The following is a 22,599-nucleotide window of genomic DNA, read 5'->3' on the forward strand; positions in this document are numbered from 1 at the left end:
TTCACCTTGTTGTCACTGCAATAAAGGAGTGGCTGGAATCACTGTGTGCTTTTGTCTTTACTCAAAACTACCTGGTTTAGGAACGTTATAATCCCACAATGGATACACTTAACAATGATTTGGAGACATCGGTTTTGGTATCCAAGTTAAAAATCACATAACACCAGGTTATAATTTCAGGTTTATTTGGAAGCACTAGCTTTCGGAGCGCTGCTCCTTCATCAGGTGATTGTGGAGAATAAGATTGTAAGACACAGAATTTATAACAGAAATTGATGTAACCAAAATTATATATTGGAAAAAGACCCAGATTGTTTGTTAAGTCTCTCATCTTTTAGAGTGACCGTTTTGGTTTCAGTTCTTTCATATGTAAATTACAAAACCTTTTTTTAAAAGTTACATTCTCAAGTACACTTTAAAAATTAGTGTCATGTTGGCCCAGAAAAGGTATTGAAAGTGTTAACTCCCTGTGAGGCTGTCTGTGCCACAATGGTCAGACTGATTCTAATCTTTAAAAAAAATGGATTTATAGAATCTTACATGGATTCATGCAGTTTTTGAGCAAAATAAAATGTAATTCTGCAAGTGCAAATGCACCCCCACAAACTTGTGTGTGTATGCATGGGGGAGGGGGTTGGTGGGGGTATGAGTGTCTGTCTGTGAGAGGGTGTGTGCATGTGTGTGAGTGTAAAGGGATTTAAGTCTGTGAGAGGGTGTGTGTATGTGTGAGAGAGAGAGGGTCTGAGTGTGTGTCCTTCTGTCTGTCTGCGTGTGTGTGTGTGTGTGTGTGTGTGTGTGTGTGTATAGTACAATGGTGGTCACCTGTAATGTGGCATGAACCCAAGGTCCCAGTTGAGGCCCTCCCTATGGGGACTGCACTTGGCTATCAGCCTCTGCTCAGCCACTTTACCTTGTTGCCTGTCCTGAAATCAGCCTTGGAGGACGGTCACCCGAAGGTCCGAGATCGAATGCCCTGTACCCCTGAAGTGCCTTCTGACTGGGAGGGAACACTCCTGTTTGTTGATTGTTCTGCGGTGTCCATTTGTCTGTTGATGAAGCCTCTGCTTGGTCAATCCGTTTTTTAGATATCTGTGCTGACGTGACATCAATTGTTAAAGCGCACTTGAGAATGTAACTTTTTAAAAAAAGAAAGTTTGCAATTTACATATGAAAGAACTGAAACCAACAAGGTCACTCTGAAAGATGAGAGACTTAACTGGGTCTGTTTCAATATATAATCTCAGTTACATCACACTTTAAACATTTGCTATAAATTCCGTGTCTTACAATCTTCTTCTCCACAACCACCTGATGAAGGAGCAGTGCTCCAAAAGCTAGTGCTTCCAAATAAACCTGTTGGACTATAACCTGGTGTTGTGTGACTTTTAACTTTGTTCACTTAACAAGACTTAATGACTGGTTCTAATTATAGACTTATAATTTCTATAATGACTGGTTAATGCAGTGCTAATTCTGTTTTTGAGTCTTACAGAACAAAACAGGACAGCAACAGCATCAGTAGCAGTTTACATTTGTATGGTGCCTTTTAGTATATTGAAATGCCTAAGGAGCTTCACAGGAGCATTCCAAAGCTACGGTTTCATGTCACATAAGAAGTGATTTAGATTAGATGCATAAATGTGTGGTGAAGTTGATTTTTGACTTGAGTCAAAAGCTTTATGAAGAAGGTGAGACTGAGCAATTTTGGGGCCTGTGCAACTTGAGACACAATCACTGTTATTTGAATTAATTAAAAATGGAAATCATAGAATTGCAACAGTGCAGAAAGAGGCCATTTTATCTGCAGTATAGAATGTGGATCATATATTGCAGATATATATATATATATATATATATATCCCTGTAATCCCACATTTCCCCTGGCTGACCCACTTAAACTGCATATCCTTGGACACTATGGACAATTTAGCATAGTCAATCCACCCTAACCTGCACATATGTGGACTGTGGGAGGAAACCTATGCAGACATGGGGAGAATGTGCAAACTCCATACAGGCATTCTTCTAAGGCTGGAATCAAGCCTTGTGGCTGAGGCAACAGTTCTGATGACTGTGACCACTGTGCTGCGCTGTGGGAAGGAAATATCAATCCAAAACTAGTCTCCATATCCAGCCTGTGGCTAAGGTTCCCTGGCCATCCTAACCTGTGGCTGCAGGCAATTAATGGACTCCAACTTTCCCAATTCTTATCCAGTGTTTTGATTCTGAAATTGCATGGAGATTGTAGAAGGACATATTTACATCAGACTTGATGCTTTCCATCATTGACACTGTACAATCTCTTTGATTAATTGTTTAAATACTAATTTCAAGACGGAATCTGGAAAGCAGGAAACAAATCGAGCATGTCATCATTCGAGAGCAGAGAAATCAGACCAAGTCATTGAACTTGCTGCCTTTGTGTCTATGGTGTTCAGAAATAGTGGTTTTGGAGCCATTGTCCATAAAGAACCACAGGCATCTCATAGAGAGGGGCAGTTGCTTATGTATAGATTGAGAATAATCACGTGTGATTTAAGGTTGAGGAAGCCAGATGTCCATGAATTGCTGCAGCTGATACAGGGTTGACTTTGTGCTATTAGCTTCATCCTGTATTACATTTGCGTCTTTGAGCTAATTGGGTTAACTGACCCCCTAAGTTCAGTACCCCACTGTTTATACCTGAGGCCAGTTGCAAAGCTATGATTAAATAGTATCTGAGGAATGCATCCTAACTAATAAACGACAGTTCGCTGATATAAAAGAACCGATCAGTGAATTACACCAAAGTATATTCCCTCAGCCTTTAGCCCTGTTGCTCACAGGTTTTGGATACATCATGGTAATGGCAAGCAATTCAGGTTTGACTGATGTGTGTATAGGAGAATTGGCACCAGTGTGTTAGAATCCCTACAGTGTGGAAGTAGGCCATTTAATCCATCAAGTCCATGCTGAACTTCCAAACAGCGTCCCACCCAAAGTTTTCCCTGTTCACTTTATCAGTGTATCCTCATGCATTTATGGGATGTAGGTACAGCTGTCTAGGTAGCAAGCTTTTCTTTCCCTGTCCCTCGTTACCCTGGAATGGTACCAATGAGCTGCCTTCTTGAACTGCTGCAGCACATTGTAGATGCTGTTAGGAAGTGCATTTCAGGATTTTGACCCAATGAGACAGTAGTCCTCTTCCAGATCAAGATGATGTGTTGACAACTGAAACGACAAAATGGTGCAAAGGATATCTGTGCCACTTATTGTTTCACCAATTCCTGAAGGGAAAGTGACCCTGAGCTTCCAGCTGCCCACCACTTCAATACCCCACCCTGTTCCCTGGCCACCGTCTCTGTCTCAGGCTTGCTGCAGTGCTCCAGGGAAGCTCAGCACAAACTGGAAGAACATCTCATTTTCCACTTGGGAACTCTGCAGCCTTCAGGACTCCACGTTGAGTTCAACAATTTTAGGGCTTGAAGTTATGTCCTTACTTCAACTCCCCACACTCCAGGCCTTGTCATCACAATGGCTGCTACCACACACAACCCATTGTCAGCTGCTAATAGTTTACAACAGCAGCTATTCCACCCCTACCTTAAATTCACCTGGACCATCACTGACACCTTCCTCCCCTTCCTGGACCTCTCCATCTCCATTAATGACGACCGACTTGACACTGACATTTTTTACAAACCCACCGACTCCCACAGCTACCTGGATTACCCCTTTTCCCACCCTACCTCCTGCAAAAATGCCATCCTGTATTCCCAATTCCTCCGCCTCCCAGGAGGACCAGCTCCACCACAGAACACACCAGATGGCCACCTCCTTTAGAGATTGCAATTTCCCTTCCCACGTGGTTGAAGATGCCCTCCAACACATCTCATCCATATCCTGCACATCCACCTTCAAACCCCACCTCTCCAACCCTAACAAGGACAGAACCCCCATGGACCTTACTTTCCACCCTACCAACCTTCGCATAAACCGCATCACTCGCCAACATTTTCGCCACCTCCAAACAGATCCCACCACCAGGGATATATTTCCCTCCCCACCCCTTTCTGCTTTCTGCAAAGACTGTTCCCTCCATTACTACCTGGTCAGGTCCGCGCCCCCCAACAACCCACCCTCCCGTCCTGGCACCCTCCCCTGCCACCACAGGAATTGCAAAACCTGCGCCCACACCCCCTCCCTCACCTCCATCCAAGGACCCAAAGGAGCCTTCCACATCCATCAGTTTTACCTGCACATCCACCAATATCATTTATTGTATCCGTTGCTCCCAATGCAGTCTCTTCTACATTGGGGAGACTGGACGCTTTCTCGCAGAGCGCTTCAGGGAACATCTCCGGGTCACCCGCACCAATCAACTCCACCGCCCCGTGGTCCTCAACATTTCAACTCCCCCTCTCACTCTGCCAAGGACATGGAGGTCCTGGGCCTCCTCCACCGCTGCTCCCTCACCACCCGATGCCTGGAGAAAGAATGCCTCATCTTCTGCCTCGGAACCCTTCAACCCCACGGCATTAATGTGGACTTCACCAGTTTCCTCATTTCCCCTCTCCCCAGCTTACGCCAGTTCCAACCTTCCAGCTCAGCACTGTCCCCATGACTTGTCCTTCCAGCCAATCTCCCTTCCCACCTATCCGCTCCACCCTCCTCTCTGACCTATCACCTCCATCCCCACCCCCATTCACCCATTGTACTCTTTGTTACCTTCTCCCAGCCCCACCCCCCCTCAATTATCTCTCCACTCTGGAGGCTCCCTGCCTCCATTCCTGATGAAGGGCTTTTGCCCAAAACGTCGATTTTTCTGCTTCTCGGATGCTGCCTGACCTGCTGTGCTTTTCCAGCACCACTCTGATCTAAACTCTGGTTTCCAGCATCTGCAGTCCTCACTTCTGCCTGACTCGTTCCCCAGATTGACCGTTCACAATTCTTCCTCTTTTTTCCCCTCTATTTCAGCTCTATCTCCACTATTGTTTACTCTTGCCCCCCCCCATCTTATCTTCTGCATATGTATCAACATTTTCCGAGATTACAATCAGTAATAGACAAAACTTGCCCATGCTGTGCTGCTTTCACGATTAAACTAGTCTGATTTGCATGTGTTTGATCCATATCCTTCTATACCTATTGTATCCATGTACCTGTCTAAATAAATTACGATATTGTCGTCACTTCCACCACTCCCTCTGGCAGCCTGTTCCAAGCACTCACCATTCTCTGTGTGAAAAAAGTTTCCCCTCTGGACCCTTTTTTATCTCTCCCCTCTCACCTTAAACCTATGCCCTCTAGTTTTAGATTCCCCTAGTATGGGAAAAGCTTTTGGCTACCTACCTTGTCTATGTCTCTCATGATTTTAAAGACATCAGTCTCCTACGCTCAAGGGGAAGAAAAGTCCCAGCTATCCAAACTCTCCTTGTAACTCAAACCTTCCAGTCCAAGTAGCATCCTGGTAAATCTTTTCTGGACTCTTTATAGTTTAATAATATCCTTCCTATAGTAGAGTGACCAGAACTGCATGCAGTACAACGTCTTGTACAGCTGCAACAAGACATCCCAACTCCTATACTCAAAGCTTTGACTGATAAAAGCTAGCATGCCGAAAACCTTCTTCACCATCCTGTCTACCTTGACTCCACCTTCAAGGAGCTATGAACCTATACCCCTAGATCTCTTTGTGCTATAACACTCCGCAGGGCTCTACCACTGACTGTGAATGTCCCGCCCTGGTTTGCCTAAACAAAATGCAATATCTTGTATTTATCTAAATTAAACTCCATCTGCCATTCCTCTGAAGAACTGTGACTGGACCTGAACTGTTAACTCTGATTGTTCTCTCCACAGATATTGACAGACCTGCTGAGATTTTCCAGCAATTTCTGTTTGAGTTTGTATTTGGTCATGATTTATCATTTACATGTGGAAATTACATTCCACATGTTGGGATGCAGAATTGTCACATTGATCCAGTTGGGGGCCATTGCTTCTGGGGTTGGGCTTTGCAGTGTGTGATGCATTTGACCCAAACCATACTGACCTGGAACCATTTGATGCTCATACTGGGTTTTTGAAATAAGAAAAGGTTAGATTCTTGAGCATCAATATATTGACAAGCAGAAACTTCACTCAACAATGTGTAGCTCAATTGCTGCCTGACATTATCTGCTTAACAATCGAAAGAGATTTAGTACTCTTTCCAGTTAGGTTTAATGTTTATTCAGCACACAGAGTACAAAGGAAAAGAAAGGTAAAGTAGTTTTTCTTAAGAAATAAATGTCATTGCAAACAAAATATTCAATAGTATGGCTAATAAAATGAATCAACATGTATCTCATAAACTAATAAATACATAATTGCATGTATAAAAGGTTACTGTAGTGATTGAAACAAGGTTAACCAGGTGGGATCTCAGACTGTGAATTCCCTGATTGGGGCTGTGAATCTGGTCCAATCAGGGAACCCTAGCTGACTGATAAAAAGAGCAGTGTCTCCCTCAGCCCCTTCACCGATCCTTCTCCCTCATCCTTCCTGACTCTGGAAACATTGTTCCTCCTCGTTTTATTGGTTGGACACCAGCCCCTCCTGCCTGGAGATTATCTCGCTTCAGTCTCCCCATTGAGCCGTTCCGCTCGGAGGGGACCACTCAGGTTCCACGCTGACCAGATGTGTTCTCATGCACGTGCACCTTCTCTTTCTTTCTCTGTGTCACGCTCTTGTTCATGTGCACGCTCTCTTTCTCTTTTTTTCTCTCTCTCGCTCGCCCTTTTCTCACTTCCCCTCCCCCAGTCCTCCCCAGAGCCAGGAAATACCCCAATCAGGATTGAACCAGCCTCTCTGTGCAGTTTACTCCGTGGCTTCCATTTTGTTTCTCTCCGATCCTGTTCTCTTTGGCGTGTTAATAAAGCTACCCGTTTGAATATGGAGAAAAAAAGAGCAGTGTCAGCTTTGCCCTTCGATGTGAAGGGCGGTGCTTGTCACTGGCCACTCCGGTGTTTTTCCTATCTTCCTGGTGGTGGAAATTTGAATAAAGACTCGTGCACCTTGTGTATCTCACTGTGTCTCACACCTGCACACACTCAACAGGGGTGCAAAAAAGACAAAAGAATAAGAGCAGTGTTGCACTACCGCAGTTAGGTGGTAGTGTGGGGGTATAAAGGGGAAAAAAAACAAAAAGAGTAGTGTCAGAGCTTCTGTTCACTCTAGAAGCCGAGTCAGTGGCTTGTCCAATGCACCCATAAATAAAGGGTAACTTGGTGACAGGACACCAGCCTTCGTGGTGTTATTTCAGTAACATTTGCATTTAATATTTTACTATTATTATCATTTCAATGGTGCTTTTGTACTAATTAAGCTTGATAAGTTTTGACAAGTTGATGCAATTTAAACAAACATTCTCGTGGAGATGGTGATGCTTCACCCACACATTTAACAATATAAAAAATGAACCTGGGCAACCAGTCAACATAGTCACCACTTACAAATACTGCATAAGATACTTTGAGAACAGGTAAAGATCATTAGGTCTGAAAAGCCCTTCACTTTTTAATAAATTAAGCCCAACCTTCTTTCTCTCTCAATCTTTTTCTACAGAAATGCATCCATCTTTTGAACCCATTTATACTGTTTGCTTCGGTACACTTCGCCGGTGACTTACTCTGATCCTGAATCATTCTATAAGTGAAATAATTCCTCCACACTTACATCCCTCTTTCAGACATAAGCTCCTTCAGGACTTGATCCCTGCATTGGAGTGCCCAGCAATTTGCACGATCTGGAAAGTTCAACTTTGGTCTCAAACAGACGTCTCTTGTAAATTGAAATGTGACTGTGGTTAGATTACTGGATGAGTGTCATAACCCAGGTCTACATAGCATTACAATAAAAGTAGTTTTGGTAAGAGCTCAATTTTCTGAACCCACAGGTGATTTCAAGTTATTTGTGAAAGAACTTTAAATATTTCAAATGAGTGAGAAGCAGGTGTTCACAAATGGGTGAAGTGCATGTGAAAATTGGACCTTTTGTGTGCACTTTATTAGGATCAATCACAAGATTTAGAGGCAGAACAATTATTCACGTTCATGCAGATGTGTAAGATAATTATGAAGGAAGAAAAGGTAATTTTGAAATATAATTTAAATCAGGAACAGAACTAGGAAAGGTAACTTCAAATATGTGATGCCATGAAGTTATTTTCCACACATTGACATATGGAAGAAATATTAAAATAGAGAATTAGAGAAAAAAGTCCTGGAATCATTTGAGCATCGATTAGATACAGCAACGTTGGGAGGGAGAAACCAATTTTAAGTTGTAGCCTCTGCATTCATTCTGTTGGTGCTTTGATTTATAATGGTTATTTTTACCTTTCCTTCTTCTTAATTCCTTTACTTTGTATTCAGACTATAGTTATCCTGCCATTCATAATTATCTAGACACATCTTTGTCAGTTATTCCCTTTGAACTTGAACCGTCAAATCTTTAATGTCTCCTGCCCCACACCAGTCACAATCTTTCCCTGTTGTTGTTCTTCCCCTCCCCTTCACATGCTCAAAACCTATTACATTTCTGACTATTTTCCAATTCTAGTGAAGAGAATACATCTGAAAACATTACCTCTGTCATATCCTCAGATAATGTCAGTCCTGCAGAGTATGTCCAGCACTTTGTTTTGATATTATATTAAAGATTTTTAAAATCTTAACATGGTCTCTTTCTTTTTATATTTTGTTATTTTCTGCATAAATCCAAGTAAGGCACATGCTCTTTTTTAATAATCTTCTCAACTTGGCCTGCTGCCTATGGGGATTTGGACACATGAATGCCAATATCGTTTTCCCTATCTAGACTTCGCAAAATCTTGTCATTTGTAGCACATCATCTTTCCAAAATGGATTACATCACACTACTCCAGATTTAATTCCATATGCCATACTTCTGCCCAGACTCTATAGGTCATAACTAACCTCATCACCAGCTATCACTTTGCCAAGTTTCATATTATCTGCAAGTTTTATAATGCTGCCGTCTACATTCAAAAGTCTAGGTCATTTATCAAGATTGTGACAAGGAGTGATGAGACCAAAGTTAAAACATTTGAATTTTGGCTTCCTTGGAACAACGAAACTATTGTACATCAAGAATCATTTACAGTCATGTACAGGCAAGGAAACTTTCAAGTTGCATCGAAATAAAGAATCTGGAAGAACTCCAAGCCACAGTGCAGCAAGTCGCTTGGTACAGCCATTGTGCCATGCTGATGGCAAGGTCACAGTTCATCAAGTCTGGGCCTGGAAAACATAGCCTCTTGGGATCAGGGTCAGAATGCCTGACAAGTGACCTTTGGACTGAAACAGATGAACCTCTTGACAACTGAGCATGGGCTGGGCTGATGGATTACCTTATTGGGGTAAAAACAATAACTGCAGATGCTGGAAACCAGATTCTGGATTAGTGGTGCTGGAAGACCACAGCAGTTCAGGCAGCATCCAAGTAGCTTCGAAATCGATGTTTCGGGCAAAAGCCCTTCATCAGGAATAAAGGCAGTGAGCCTGAAGCGTGGACTAGCTTATCTCCCCACGCTTCAGGCTCACTGCCTTTATTCCTGATGAAGGGCTTTTGCCCGAAACGTCGATTTTGAAGCTACTTAGATGCTGCTTGAACTGCTGTGCTCTTCCAGCACCACTAATCCAGAATCGGATTACCTTATTGGTCAGCTCAATGAGCTGCATGGAGATCAAACCAACTGAAAATAGGGCAGTCTTTCAAATACTGGATTAGTGGTGCTGGAAGAGCACAGCAGTTCAGGCAGCATCCAACGAGCAGCGAAATCGACGTTTCGGGCAAAAGCCCTTCATCAGGAATAAAGGCAGTGAGCCTGAAGCGTGGAGAGATAAGCTAGAGGAGGGTGGGGGTGGGAAGAAAGTAGCATAGAGTACAATGGGTGAGTGGGGGAGGGGATGAAGGTGATAGGTCAGAGCAGAGGAAATGATCTGGGAGTTGCAGTGGGAGAGGGACTCCCTGAGATTCTTGTAGAGAGAGGAGGAAAATTTCTTCAAGGCAGGCATCCTTGCAAGAGGCAAGAGGCAAGAGATGAAGCAGCGAAATCAACATATTCCTGATGAAGGGCTTTTGCCCGAAACATCGATTTCGAAGCTCCTTGGATGCTGCCTGAACTGCTGTGCTCTTCCAGCACCACTAATCCAGTATTTGGTTTTCAGCATCTGCAGTTATTGTTTTTACCTCAGTCTTTCAGAGAATCAACCAATATCATTTGGGATACTCTCGCAGCATAATCTGGAGAGGGACTAAATATATAAGAGAGAGATCCAGCATGTGAGTGGTCTCTTCCCAACTTGGACATTGGGGAGAATAGGATACGATGACCAATTTGCCACGATGATCAAGATTTAAGTTCCTGTATTAAGAGCAGTTCCTTGGGAGAGGTATGCCAGAACTGCTGACCTTTTGGGGCCATTCCCCCATTCAACTCTACCTATCCTCATCAATATTAATCATATTCACCAGTGAAAGTAGAAGCAAAGGAATTAAAGTCAATTCAAAAGTGAAAAATAGAACGGCTAAAAACGTAGGAGCAGAGCGTGTAAATCTTGTGATTGAGAAATACAGTACAATAGGTCCAACTAAGCCAATTGCAAAGTCCCAATTAAAATATCCTGCAGAATTCCTTAAATATGAGTAAACACAGAAGACACATTTCGGAGGATGCTCTTTATCCCAGTTATTTTCCAAACCGGAATTTTGGATTCCTTGATTCTTTCCACTAGACTGTGGAAGACCAGCAGGACGCCGTGATAAGTTTCTGCAACTGAGATTTCGCAAAACTGGCACTCTGTTGCCAAGGCAAGGAGTCGACCCTCCTGACTGGAAACCATCCTTTGGTGACAGAGGTCTCTCTTGTTCCCCACAATGATGATTGGTGCAGTGTCACTGCCCGGGTAATGTTTCATTGACTTGATGACTTGGATCTGCTGTTGAACTATGTTAAAACTGGCTCGGTCACAGATGCTATAAACCAATACAAAGCCATTTGCCCACTGGATCTGTTTCTCCTTCACAAAGTTTTGATTCAAATCCTTCAATGGAAACAGAGAATTGAGTCAATTCAAGCACCTCACATTTTCCTATCTAAACCAATTCCTCTCTGAACTCCCTTCACCCCCAAGGTGCTAGCACTCCCTGGGGGTAAGTTCCTGGGTACTGAAAATCCCTCTCCCACACCCAAGTGACCATTCTTCAATGAGCCTCGGCAGTTGTTCAACCATGGGGGGCATCATGGTTGCACTCTTTTCTGCCTTTAGCCAATGCTCACTTTGAACCTAAGACAATTTCTATCACCTTTTTTTTAAAAAATAACTAATTTGTGGGATGTAGGCGTTGCTGGCTGGGCCAACATTTATTGCCCATCCCTAGTTGCCCTCAAGAAGGTGCTGGTGAGCTGCCTGCTTGAACCTTGCTGGGGGTTGACCCACAATGCTCTTAGGGAGGGAATTCCAGGATTTTGACCCCGTGACAGGTGAAAGAACAGCGATATATTTCCAAGTCAGAATGGTGAGTGGCTTGAAGAGGAAATTGAAGGTGCTGATGTTCCCATCTGTCTGCTGCCCTTATCCTTCCAGATGGAAGTGATCAGGGGTTTGGAAGGTGCTGTCTGAGGATCTTTGGTGAATTTCTGCAGTGCATCTTGAAGCTGGTACATACTGCTGCTACTGAGTGTCGGTGATGGAGGGAGTGGATGGTTGTGGGTGTGGTGCCAATCAGGTGGGCTGCTTTGTCCTGGTTGGTGTCAAGCTTCTTGAGTATTGTTGGAGCATCCAGGCAAGTGGAGAGTATTCGCACTTGCTCCTTGTAGGGATGTAGGGAATCAGAAGATGAGTTACTTACCACAGTATTCCTAGCCTCTGACCTGCTCTTGTAGCCACTGTGTTTATGTGATGAGTCCAGTTGAGTTCCTCGTCAATGATAACCCCCAGGATATTGATACTGGGGGTTTCAGTGATTGTATCACTATTGGATGTCAAAGGGCGGTGGTTAGATTTTCTCTTATTGGTGTTGGTCATAGCTATGGCACGAATGTTACTTGCCACTTGTCAACCCAAGCCTGGATATTGTCTAGATCTTGTTGCACTTGAACATGGACTGCTTCAGTACCTGAGGACTCGGGAATGCTGCTGAACATTGCGCAGTCATCGGCGAACATGCTCACTTCTGACCTTATGTTGAAGGGAAGATCATTAATGAAGCATCTAATGACCATACCCACAACACGAGCTGAAAAGAAGATAAAACAAAGAACAGCTAATGCTGGCAATCTGAAACAGACGGATATGGAAATTGCTGGAGAAATTCAGCAAGTCTGGCAGTGTCTGCGAAGAGAAACTGAAAAGGAAATCTGGTTTATCTTGGCTTGCATTTTATCAGAGTCATTGAGTCAGACAGCACAGAAACAGACCCTTCGGCCCAACCAGTCCCTGCTGACCATAATCCCAAACTAAACTAGTCTCACCTGCCTGCTCCTGGTCCATATCCCTCCAAACATGTCCTAGTCATGAATTCACCCAAATGTCTTTTAAGTGTTGTAACTGTACCCATATCCACCACTTCCTCAGGACATTCATTCCACGCTCAAACCACCCCCTGTGTAAAAAGAAAATTGCATCTTTTTAAATTGCTCTCCTCTCACCTTAGAAATTATGCCCCCTAGTCAGTGGTGAATGAGTCACATTTGCTATACATTATATATTCACCTTCCCACAGGCATTCGGGAACTTTTGATCAGTCACATACAGTTATTGAGCATCTGAAACAGCACAGCTCCCTTGTGAAGGAATCTGGATCCAAATGAGTTGAGCAAACTACAGTTTCTTCGCTTGGGGCAAAGAATACTCGCTGGGCCATCTCGGAGTTGAAACCAGGAATCATAAAGCAGACTACTTATTTTATTGTAAAATCGTGTGCAGAAAGTAAAATAAAGACGGGGAAGAAAGCTAGGATAGAGAAACAGAGATGAGAGAGAAGATGAGAAAAAGTCTAAAACAATATTTCTGACTCTTAAAAGTATCTCCAACAATAATTAAAATTTGAAGGAAAGACATTCTGGACCTGTGGACTTGGGGAAGCATGTGGTTAGCACTGCTGCCTCACAGCACCAGGGACCCAGGTTTGAAGCCACCCTCAGGTGACTGTCAGTGTAGAGTTTCCACATTCTCTCTGTGTCTGCGTTGGTTTCCTCCGGGTGCTCCGATACCCTCCTGCAGTCTAAAGAAGTGCAGGTTAGGTGGACTGGCTGTGGTAAATGTGGGTTTGCAGGTATGGAATAGGGGTGAGATGTTTTTCAGTGGATTGTTGTGGACTTGATGGGCTGAATGGTCTATTTCCACACAAGGATTCTATGAAGTAAATATTTGTACCAGATAGTTTGGTTGGTAATTATCATCATATATCACAGAGTTAAAGAAAAATCATTTACATATGAATGACCAAGCCCCACTTTATTCAAGTGTATTTAGTGAAGATCTTGTGGATAAACACAGCAATTTCAAACACTTACACGCTGAGTGTCTCCATAAGGTAATTGAATAGCATTGTTTGTCGAGGAGCTGGTAAAACTGGACAGCAGTTTTCAGATTCCTTGCATTTTCCTGCACATATAGTGTGTACATGCAGGAAGCCAGAAATTACCACTGATGACTCAGTGGTATTATCATTCAGCAATTAATCCAGTGACCCAGGTAATGTTCTGGGGACCGGCCTTTGAATCCTGCTGAGGCAAATGGTGGAATTTGGATATAATAAAAATCTGGAATTAAGGGTCTAGTGATGACCATGGAAGCACTGTCAATTGTCATTAAATCCCATCTGTATCACTAATGTCCGTTAGGAGTGTGTCCTTACCTGGTCTGGCCAACATGTGATATCGGACTCACAGCAATGTGGTTGACACTTAATTGCCCCCGGGTAATAAATACTGGCCTGGCTAGTAACACCCACATCCCGGGAATGAATTTTTTAAAATTCCCTCATAGTTAGCATGAAGAACCTAATTGTGAGCAAACCACAGAATTTAGGCCAGTACAGTTAACCAGACGATTAGATCACAGCCCTGCCAGCTCTCTAAGGTGGATGAACATGATCTCATCACATTGATTCAACAAAGAAAAGGGAGTTATTGTGTCCTAGCTAATATTTATCCCACAATCAACATCTTCTCCAACAAACATCTCATTATTATCTCATCATTATCACACTGCTGTATATTAGAGGTTGCTATGTCAAATTCACAGTTATTTTTCATACATTCCTATATCCACTACACTTCAAAAGAACTCCATTAGCTGTACAGTGATGAACACTAGGATTACCTGAGTTTGTGAAAGATGCTAGAAAAATCACAAGTGTTCTTTCATCAGACGTCCCAAAATTGAAATTTAGAAGATGGTTGATTTGTATAACATTGAAATCAAGATAGTGGTGATGGAATGGGCAGCGTCCAGGCCCCTGTGCATGGGCTAGACTTCTTCATCAGCATTCTCTTCTCATTCTTTTACCCCTTCTTCTTTTCACAGTTTTATCTTAAGTGTTTGCTTAAACTACCTTCTAAAGAGGTCTTCATTGGGTTCTGGAGCAACAGAGGCTTCAGAAGCAACAGGCCTGTGATGCCCAGAGCAAGACTGGCAGTGGCATGGCGAGGATTGATGTAGATCTGAGCAGGGCACCTAAAGTGGCACGGTGTGGGCTGGTGTAGCCCCGAGTGGGACACTCTCTGTGGGGCATGGTGTGGGCTGGTGTAGCCGGGAGTGGGACACTCTCTGTGGGCATGGTGTCGGCTGGTGTAGCCGGGAGTGGGACACTCTCTGTGGGCATAGTGTCGGCTGGTGTAGCCTGGAGCAGGACACTCTCTCTGGGGCATGGGGTGGGCTGGTGTAGCCCAGAGTGGGACAACCTCTCTGGGGCACAATGTGGGCTGGTGTAGCCCGGAGTGGGACACTCTCTCTGGGGGATGGTGTGGGCTGGTGTAGCCCGGAGTGGGACACTCTCTCTGGGGGATGGTGTGGGCTGGTGTAGCCCGGAGTGGGACACTCTCCCTGGGGGATGGTGTGGGCTGGTGTAGCCCGGAGTGGGACACTCTCTCTGGGGTATGGTGTGGGCTGGTGTAGCCCGGAGTGGGACACTCTCTCTGGGGTATGGTGTGGGCTGGTGTAGCCTGGAGTGGGACACTCTCTCTGGGGGATGGTGTGGGCTGGTGTAGCCCGGAGTGGGACACTCTCCCTGGGGGATGGTGTGGGATGATGTAGCCCGGAGTGGGACACTCTCCCTGGGGGATGGTGTGGGCTGGTGTAGCCCAGAGTGGGACACTCTCCCTGGGGGATGGTGTGGGCTGGTGTAGCCCGGAGTGGGACACTCTCTCTGGGGTATGGTGTGGGCTGGTGTAGCCCGGAGTGGGACACTCTCTCTGGGGTATGGTGTGGGCTGGTGTAGCCTGGAGTGGGACACTCTCTCTGGGGGATGGTGTGGGCTGGTGTAGCCTGGAGTGGGACACTCTCTCTGGGGATGGTGTGGGCTGGTGTAGCCTGGAGTGGGACACTCTCCCTGGGGGATGGTGTGGGCTGGTGTAGCCCAGAGTGGGACACTCTCTTTGGGGGATGGTGTGGGCTGGTGTAGCCTGGAGTGGGACACTCTCTCTGGGGGATGGTGTGGGCTGGTGTAGCCTGGAGTGGGACACTCTCTCTGGGGATGGTGTGGGCTGGTGTAGCCTGGAGTGGGACACTCTCTCTGGGGGATGGTGTGGGCTGGTGTAGCCTGGAGTGGGACACTCTCTTTGGGGGATGGTGTGGGCTGGTGTAGCCCGGAGTGGGACACTCTCTCTGGGGGATGGTGTGGGCTGGTGTAGCCTGGAGTGGGACACTCTCTCTGGGGATGGTGTGGGCTGGTGTAGCCTGGAGTGGGACACTCTCTCTGGGGGATGGTGTGGGCTGGTGTAGCCTGGAGTGGGACACTCTCTCTGGGGGATGGTGTGGGCTGGTGTAGCCCGGAGTGGGACACTCTCTCTGGGGGATGGTGTGGGCTGGTGTAGCCCGGAGTGGGACACTCTCTCTGGGGGATGGTGTGGGCTGGTGTAGCCCGGAGTGGGACACTCTCTCTGGGGGATGGTGTGGGCTGGTGTAGCCCGGAGTGGGACACTCTCTCTCTGGTGGATGGTGTGGGCTGGTGTAGCCCGGAGCAGGACTGCAGTGGTGGAAATGGAAAAATTGGACTTTCTCCCAGTGATCTTCTTTCATTTTTTATGTTATTTTTAAGTTAATGAAGTGGCACCGATTCATCGCGACAGCATAAACTTTTCACTTTATTTTATATTGAATTCTTGTGATAGTAAAAGATTCAATTCAATTCAGGAGATTAGAAGCAGCTTGATTAATCCTTTCCAACAAACATTAAACTTGTGTAACCAGGTAACAACAGGTTAATCCTCAAACTATATCGAAACTAGCTTCAGATAGAAGAAGATGGTGTTTAAAATTTATTTGTTCTTAAAGAGCTGACATTGTCATTAGAATTGTTAATGTGGTGTGAACAGGGGCTGGGAAGTTTCCATTTAATGCTTACAAAATAAAGCAGGATTACAGAGAAACTTTTATTCTGAGATATTCCAAGTGGTATTATCACTTCAAAAAGTCTTACCTGTTCATAGCAGGAATCCCAAATATTGAAAGAGACTTTGCTTCCGGCAACAGTCCCATTGTAACTGTAGATTGATTCTAAAACAGAAAGGAATCTCATAGGAATTCAGTTCTTTATCAAAACCAAAAAACTGCACTGAATATGTTTCTGTGCAAAATATTTACCGATATCTCCATATTCACCAATGAATCTTCTTGTCAAGAAACGGACAGTCAAAGCTGCAAATGGAAACAAAAGCATTAAACCTGGACTGAGAGAAAGATTTCATTGCATTGCATTCTGCTGTTTGATCAACTTACCAGACTTCCCAACATTGGCTGCTCCTAATATCACCACGTTGGCTTCCAGTTTTGACAGAAATGGTACAGCGATCTCGGGGAAGTAGTTGACAATTCGGCGAGGACCTCGCAAAATCATTTGGAATATTAAAGTTGAGCTCCCTCTCTCACTCTTCAGTGTGTGAACTGTGCTGAAAGTGCTGTGTGGTGTGTGTGTGGTCTATATATGTACACAGACAGACGAAACCCTAGACTCACTGGGTGACTCCACTGTTCCACTACAAGATACAAAATCTGAAGGGAATCACTGGAAAACAGATTTCGTAACAACTTTGCTTGTGTTGCTGATGTACTTGAGTTTGAATGTACTTTTTACAGAATCCAGAGAGAACTTTTAAAAACACATATTTTACAAGAACAAAATGCAGGCTGAAATGTTCTTACTGACGCCAGATGAAGGCTTCCTAGAGGCCTGTTTTGAACCCAAAACTATTAAGGAGCTGATGGTCAATTTTTTTTAATCCCTTATGGGACTATTCTTGCAATGCAATGTCTGGATAAGTTCCATAGATTCATATATTTAAAAGAATTTAAGGGAAAGCAATGATAGAAAAGGACATGAAGGATGGCTGTGATAGATTTGGCTATGATGTGCCAGTCTGGTCCAATTCAAGTTTCTCGAATCTTCCTCGATTACAGTACTTTTCTGGTGAGACTTGATTTCTCGTGATAACTTTAGACACACCATGTGGTGTCAACCCACTAACAATTAAGGCTGGATAAAATGTGAATTTTTTAAACATTGTGACAAGACCTAACATTCTTTAAATATAAAGCAGCTCCTTAAGTGCTCTCGTAGCACAACACTAGTGTCCTTATTGCTAGCTCAAGAAGATTGGATCATGTCTCAAAGGCGCGTAGTATATTGTCCAAAGAGGTTGATTGAAATAGTTTGAAAGAAGCTGCTCAGACTTGGTAAGACAAGCAGGAGGCTGGGAGAACACAGCAAGCCAGGCAGCATCAGGAGGCTGGGAGAACACAGCAAAGCAGGCAGCATCAGGAGGCTGGGAGAACACAGCAAAGCAGGCAGCATCAGGAGGCTGGGAGAACACAGCAAAGCAGGCAGCATCAGGAGGCTGGGAGAACACAGCAAGGCAGGCAGCATCAGGAGGGAGGGGAACACAGCAAGCCAGGCAGCATCAGGAGGCTGGGAGAACACAGCAAGGCAGGCCGCATCAGGAGGGAGAGGGACACAGCAAGGCAGGCAGCATCAAGAGGGAGGGGAACACAGCAAGGCAGGCAGCATCAGGAGGCTGTGGGAACACAGCAAGGCAGGCAGCATCAGGAGGCTGGGGGAACACAGCAAGGCAGGCAGCATCAGGAGGGAGAGGGACACAGCAAGGCAGGCAGCGCCAGGAGGCTGGTAAAATAAAGCAAGCCAGGCAGCATCAGGAGACTGGAGGAACACAGCAAGGCAGGCAGCATCAGGAGGCTGGGGGAACACAGCAAGGCAGGCAGGATCAGGAGGGAGGGGAACACAGCATACCAGGCAGCATCAGGAGGGATAGGAACACAGCAAGGCAGGCAGCATCAGGAGGCTGGGAGAACACAGCAAGGCAGGCAGCATCAGGTGGTTGGGGGAACACAGCAAGGCAGGCAACATCAGGAGGGAGAGGAACACAGCAAGGCAGGCAGCATCAGGAGGGAGGGGAACACAGCAAGGCAGGCAGTGCCAGGAAGTTGGGATAACACAGCAAGGCAGGCAGCATCAGGAGGGAGGGGAACACAGCAAGGCAGGCAGCATCAGGAGGGAGGGGAACACAGCAAGGCAGGCAGCATCAGGAGGGAGGGGAACACAGCAAGGCAGACAGGATCAGGAGGGAGGGGAACACAGCAAGGCAGGCAGCATCAGGAGACTGGGGGAACACAGCATACCAGGCAGCATCAGGAGGGAGGGGAACACAGCAAGGAAGGCAGTGCCAGGAAGTTGGGAGAACACAGCAAGGCAGGCAGCATCAGGAGGGAGGGGAACACAGCAAGGCAGGCAGCATCAGGAGACTGGGGGAACACAGCAAGGCAGGCAGCATCAGGAGTTTGGGGGAACACAGCAAGGCAGGCAGCATCAGGAGGCTGGGGATCACAGCAAGGCAGGCAGTAACAGGAGACTGGGGGAACACAGCAAGGCAGGCAACATGTGGAGACTGGGGGAACATAGCAAGCCAGGCAGCATCAGGAGGCTGGGAGAACACAGCAAGGCAGGCAGCATCAGGAGGCTGGTGTCACAGCAAGGCAGGCAGCATCAGGAGGGAGGGGGACACCGCAAGGCAGGCAGCATCAGGAGGGAGGGGAACACAGCAAGGCAGGCAGCGTCAGGAGGGAGGGCAACACAGCAAGGCAGGCAGCATCAGGAGACTGGGGGAACACAGCAAGGCAGGCAGGATCAGGAGGGAGGGGAACACAGCAAGGCAGGCAGCATCAGGAGGGACAGGGACACAGCAAGGCAGGCAGCATCAGGAGGGAGGGGAACACAGCAAGGCAGGCAGCGTCAGGAGGGAGAGGAACACAGCAAGGCAGGCAGCATCAGGAGGGAGAGGGACACAGCAAGGCAGGCAGCATCAGGAGACTGGGGGAACACAGCAAGGCAGGCAGCATCAGGAGGGAGGGGAACACAGCAAGGAAGGCAGTGCCAGGAAGTTGGGAGAACACAGCAAGGCAGGCAGCATCAGGAGGGAGGGGAACACAGCAAGGCAGGCAGCATCAGGAGACTGGGGGAACACAGCAAGGCAGGCAGGATCAGGAGGGAGGGGAACACAGCAAGGCAGGCAGCATCAGGAGACTGGGGGAACACAGCATACCAGGCAGCATCAGGAGGGAGGGGAACACAGCAAGGAAGGCAGTGCCAGGAAGTTGGGAGAACACAGCAAGGCAGGCAGCATCAGGAGGGAGGGGAACACAGCAAGGCAGGCAGCATCAGGAGACTGGGGGAACACAGCAAGGCAGGCAGCATCAGGAGTTTGGGGGAACACAGCAAGGCAGGCAGCATCAGGAGGCTGGGGATCACAGCAAGGCAGGCAGTAACAGGAGACTGGGGGAACACAGCAAGGCAGGCAACATGTGGAGACTGGGGGAACATAGCAAGCCAGGCAGCATCAGGAGGCTGGGAGAACACAGCAAGGCAGGCAGCATCAGGAGGCTGGTGTCACAGCAAGGCAGGCAGCATCAGGAGGGAGGGGGACACCGCAAGGCAGGCAGCATCAGGAGGGAGGGGAACACAGCAAGGCAGGCAGCGTCAGGAGGGAGGGCAACACAGCAAGGCAGGCAGCATCAGGAGACTGGGGGAACACAGCAAGGCAGGCAGGATCAGGAGGGAGGGGAACACAGCAAGGCAGGCAGCATCAGGAGGGACAGGGACACAGCAAGGCAGGCAGCATCAGGAGGGAGGGGAACACAGCAAGGCAGGCAGCGTCAGGAGGGAGAGGAACACAGCAAGGCAGGCAGCATCAGGAGGGAGAGGGACACAGCAAGGCAGGCAGCATCAGGAGACTGGGGGAACACAGCAAGGCAGGCAGCATCAGGAGGGAGGGGAACACAGCAAGGAAGGCAGTGCCAGGAAGTTGGGAGAACACAGCAAGGCAGGCAGCATCAGGAGGGAGGGGAACACAGCAAGGCAGGCAGCATCAGGAGACTGGGGGAACACAGCAAGGCAGGCAGGATCAGGAGGGAGGGGAACACAGCATACCAGGCAGCATCAGGAGGGAGAGGAACACAGCAAGGCAGGCAGCATCAGGAGGCTGGGAGAACACAGCAAGGCAGGCAGCATCAGGAGGCTGGGAGAACACAGCAAGGCAGGCAGCATCAGGTGGTTGGGGGAACACAGCAAGGCAGGCAACATCAGGAGGGAGAGGAACACAGCAAGGCAGGCAGCATCAGGAGGGAGGGGAACACAGCAAGGCAGGCAGTGCCAGGAAGTTGGGATAACACAGCAAGGCAGGCAGCATCAGGAGGGAGGGGAACACAGCAAGGCAGGCAGCATCAGGAGGGAGGGGAACACAGCAAGGCAGGCAGCGTCAGGAGGGAGGGGAACACAGCAAGGCAGGCAGCATCAGGAGACTGGGGGAACACAGCATACCAGGCAGCATCAGGAGGGAGGGGAACACAGCAAGGAAGGCAGTGCCAGGAAGTTGGGAGAACACAGCAAGGCAGGCAGCATCAGGAGGGAGGGGAACACAGCAAAGCAGGCAGCATCAGGAGACTGGGGGAACACAGCAAGGAAGGCAGCATCAGGAGGTTGGGGGAACACAGCAAGGCAGGCAGCGTCAGGAGGGAGGGGACCACAGCAAGGCAGGCAGCATCAGGAGACTGGGGGAACACAGCATACCAGGCAGCATCAGGAGGGAGGGGAACACAGCAAGGAAGGCAGTGCCAGGAAGTTGGGAGAACACAGCAAGGCAGGCAGCATCAGGAGGGAGGGGAACACAGCAAAGCAGGCAGCATCAGGAGACTGGGGGAACACAGCAAGGCAGGCAGCATCAGGAGGTTGGGGGAACACAGCAAGGCAGGCAGCATCAGGAGACTGGGGGAACACAGCAAGGCAGGCAGGATCAGGAGGGAGGGGAACACAGCATACCAGGCAGCATCAGGAGGGAGAGGAACACAGCAAGGCAGGCAGCATCAGGAGGCTGGGAGAACACAGCAAGGCAGGCAGCATCAGGTGGTTGGGAGAACACAGCAAGGCAGGCAACATCAGGAGGGAGAGGAACTCAGCAAGGCAGGCAGCATCAGGAGGGAGGGGAACACAGCAAGGCAGGCAGTGCCAGGAAGTTGGGATAACACAGCAAGGCAGGCAGCATCAGGAGGGAGGGGAACACAGCAAGGCAGGCAGCATCAGGAGGGAGGGGAACACAGCAAGGCAGGCAGCGTCAGGAGGGAGGGGAACACAGCAAGGCAGGCAGCATCAGGAGGTTGGGGGAACACAGCAAGGCAGGCAGCATCAGGAGACTGGGGGAACACAGCATACCAGGCAGCATCAGGAGGGAGGGGAACACAGCAAGGAAGGCAGTGCCAGGAAGTTGGGAGAACACAGCAAGGCAGGCAGCATCAGGAGGTTGGGGGAACACAGCAAGGCAGGCAGCATCAGGAGTCTGGGGATCACAGCAAGGCAGGCAGTAACAGGAGGCTGGGGGAACACAGCAAGGCAGGCAGCATCAGGAGACTGGGGGAACACAGCAAGGCAGGCAACATGTGGAGACTGGGGGAACATAGCAAGCCAGGCAGCATCAGGAGGCTGGGAGAACACAGCAAGGCAGGCAGCATCAGGAGGCTGGGGGACACAGCAAGGCAGGCAGTATCAGGAGGGAGGGGGACACCGCAAGGCAGGCAGCATCAGGAGGGAGAGGGACACAGCAAGGCAGGCAGAATCAGGAGGCTGGGAGAACACGGCAAGGTGGGCAGCATCAGGAGACTGGGGGAACACAGCAAGGCAGGCAGTGTCAGGAGTTTGGGAGAACACAGCAAGGCAGGCAGAATCAGGAGGCTGGGGGAACACTGCAAGGCAGGCAGTAACAGGAGACTGGGGGAACACAGCGAGCCAGGCAGCATCAGGAGACTGGGGAACACAGCAAGGCAGGCA

The 22,599-nt window shown here is 47.8% G+C and overlaps 1 protein-coding gene across 1 annotated transcript; it reads right to left on the reverse strand.

Moving 5' to 3' along the window:
• Positions 1-10,682: 10,682 nt before the first annotated feature.
• Positions 10,683-17,109, reverse strand: LOC140468828 (ras-related and estrogen-regulated growth inhibitor-like protein). Its single transcript, XM_072564849.1, has 4 exons — positions 16,992-17,109; positions 16,857-16,910; positions 16,693-16,769; positions 10,683-11,090 (listed from the first exon to the last, which is right to left on the reverse strand). The coding sequence occupies exons 1-4, from the start codon at positions 17,107-17,109 to the stop codon at positions 10,683-10,685; spliced, it is 657 nt and encodes a 218-aa protein (XP_072420950.1).
• Between the last annotated feature and the right edge of the window lie 5,490 nt (positions 17,110-22,599).

Source organism: Chiloscyllium punctatum, chromosome 48 (assembly GCF_047496795.1).
Source record: "Chiloscyllium punctatum isolate Juve2018m chromosome 48, sChiPun1.3, whole genome shotgun sequence".
Lineage (NCBI taxonomy): Eukaryota > Metazoa > Chordata > Chondrichthyes > Orectolobiformes > Hemiscylliidae > Chiloscyllium > Chiloscyllium punctatum.

Coding starts and splice junctions, on each gene's coding strand:
- LOC140468828 (XM_072564849.1), bottom strand. CDS start 17,109: ATGATTTTGCGAGGTCCTCGCCGAATTGTCAACTACTTCCCCGAGATC. Junction 16,911..16,991: donor AGCCAATGTTGGGAAGTCTG/GTAAGTTGATCA, acceptor TTCCATTTGCAG/CTTTGACTGTCCGTTTCTTG. Junction 11,091..16,692: donor GGGATTCCTGCTATGAACAG/GTAAGACTTTTT, acceptor TTTCCATTGAAG/GATTTGAATCAAAACTTTGT.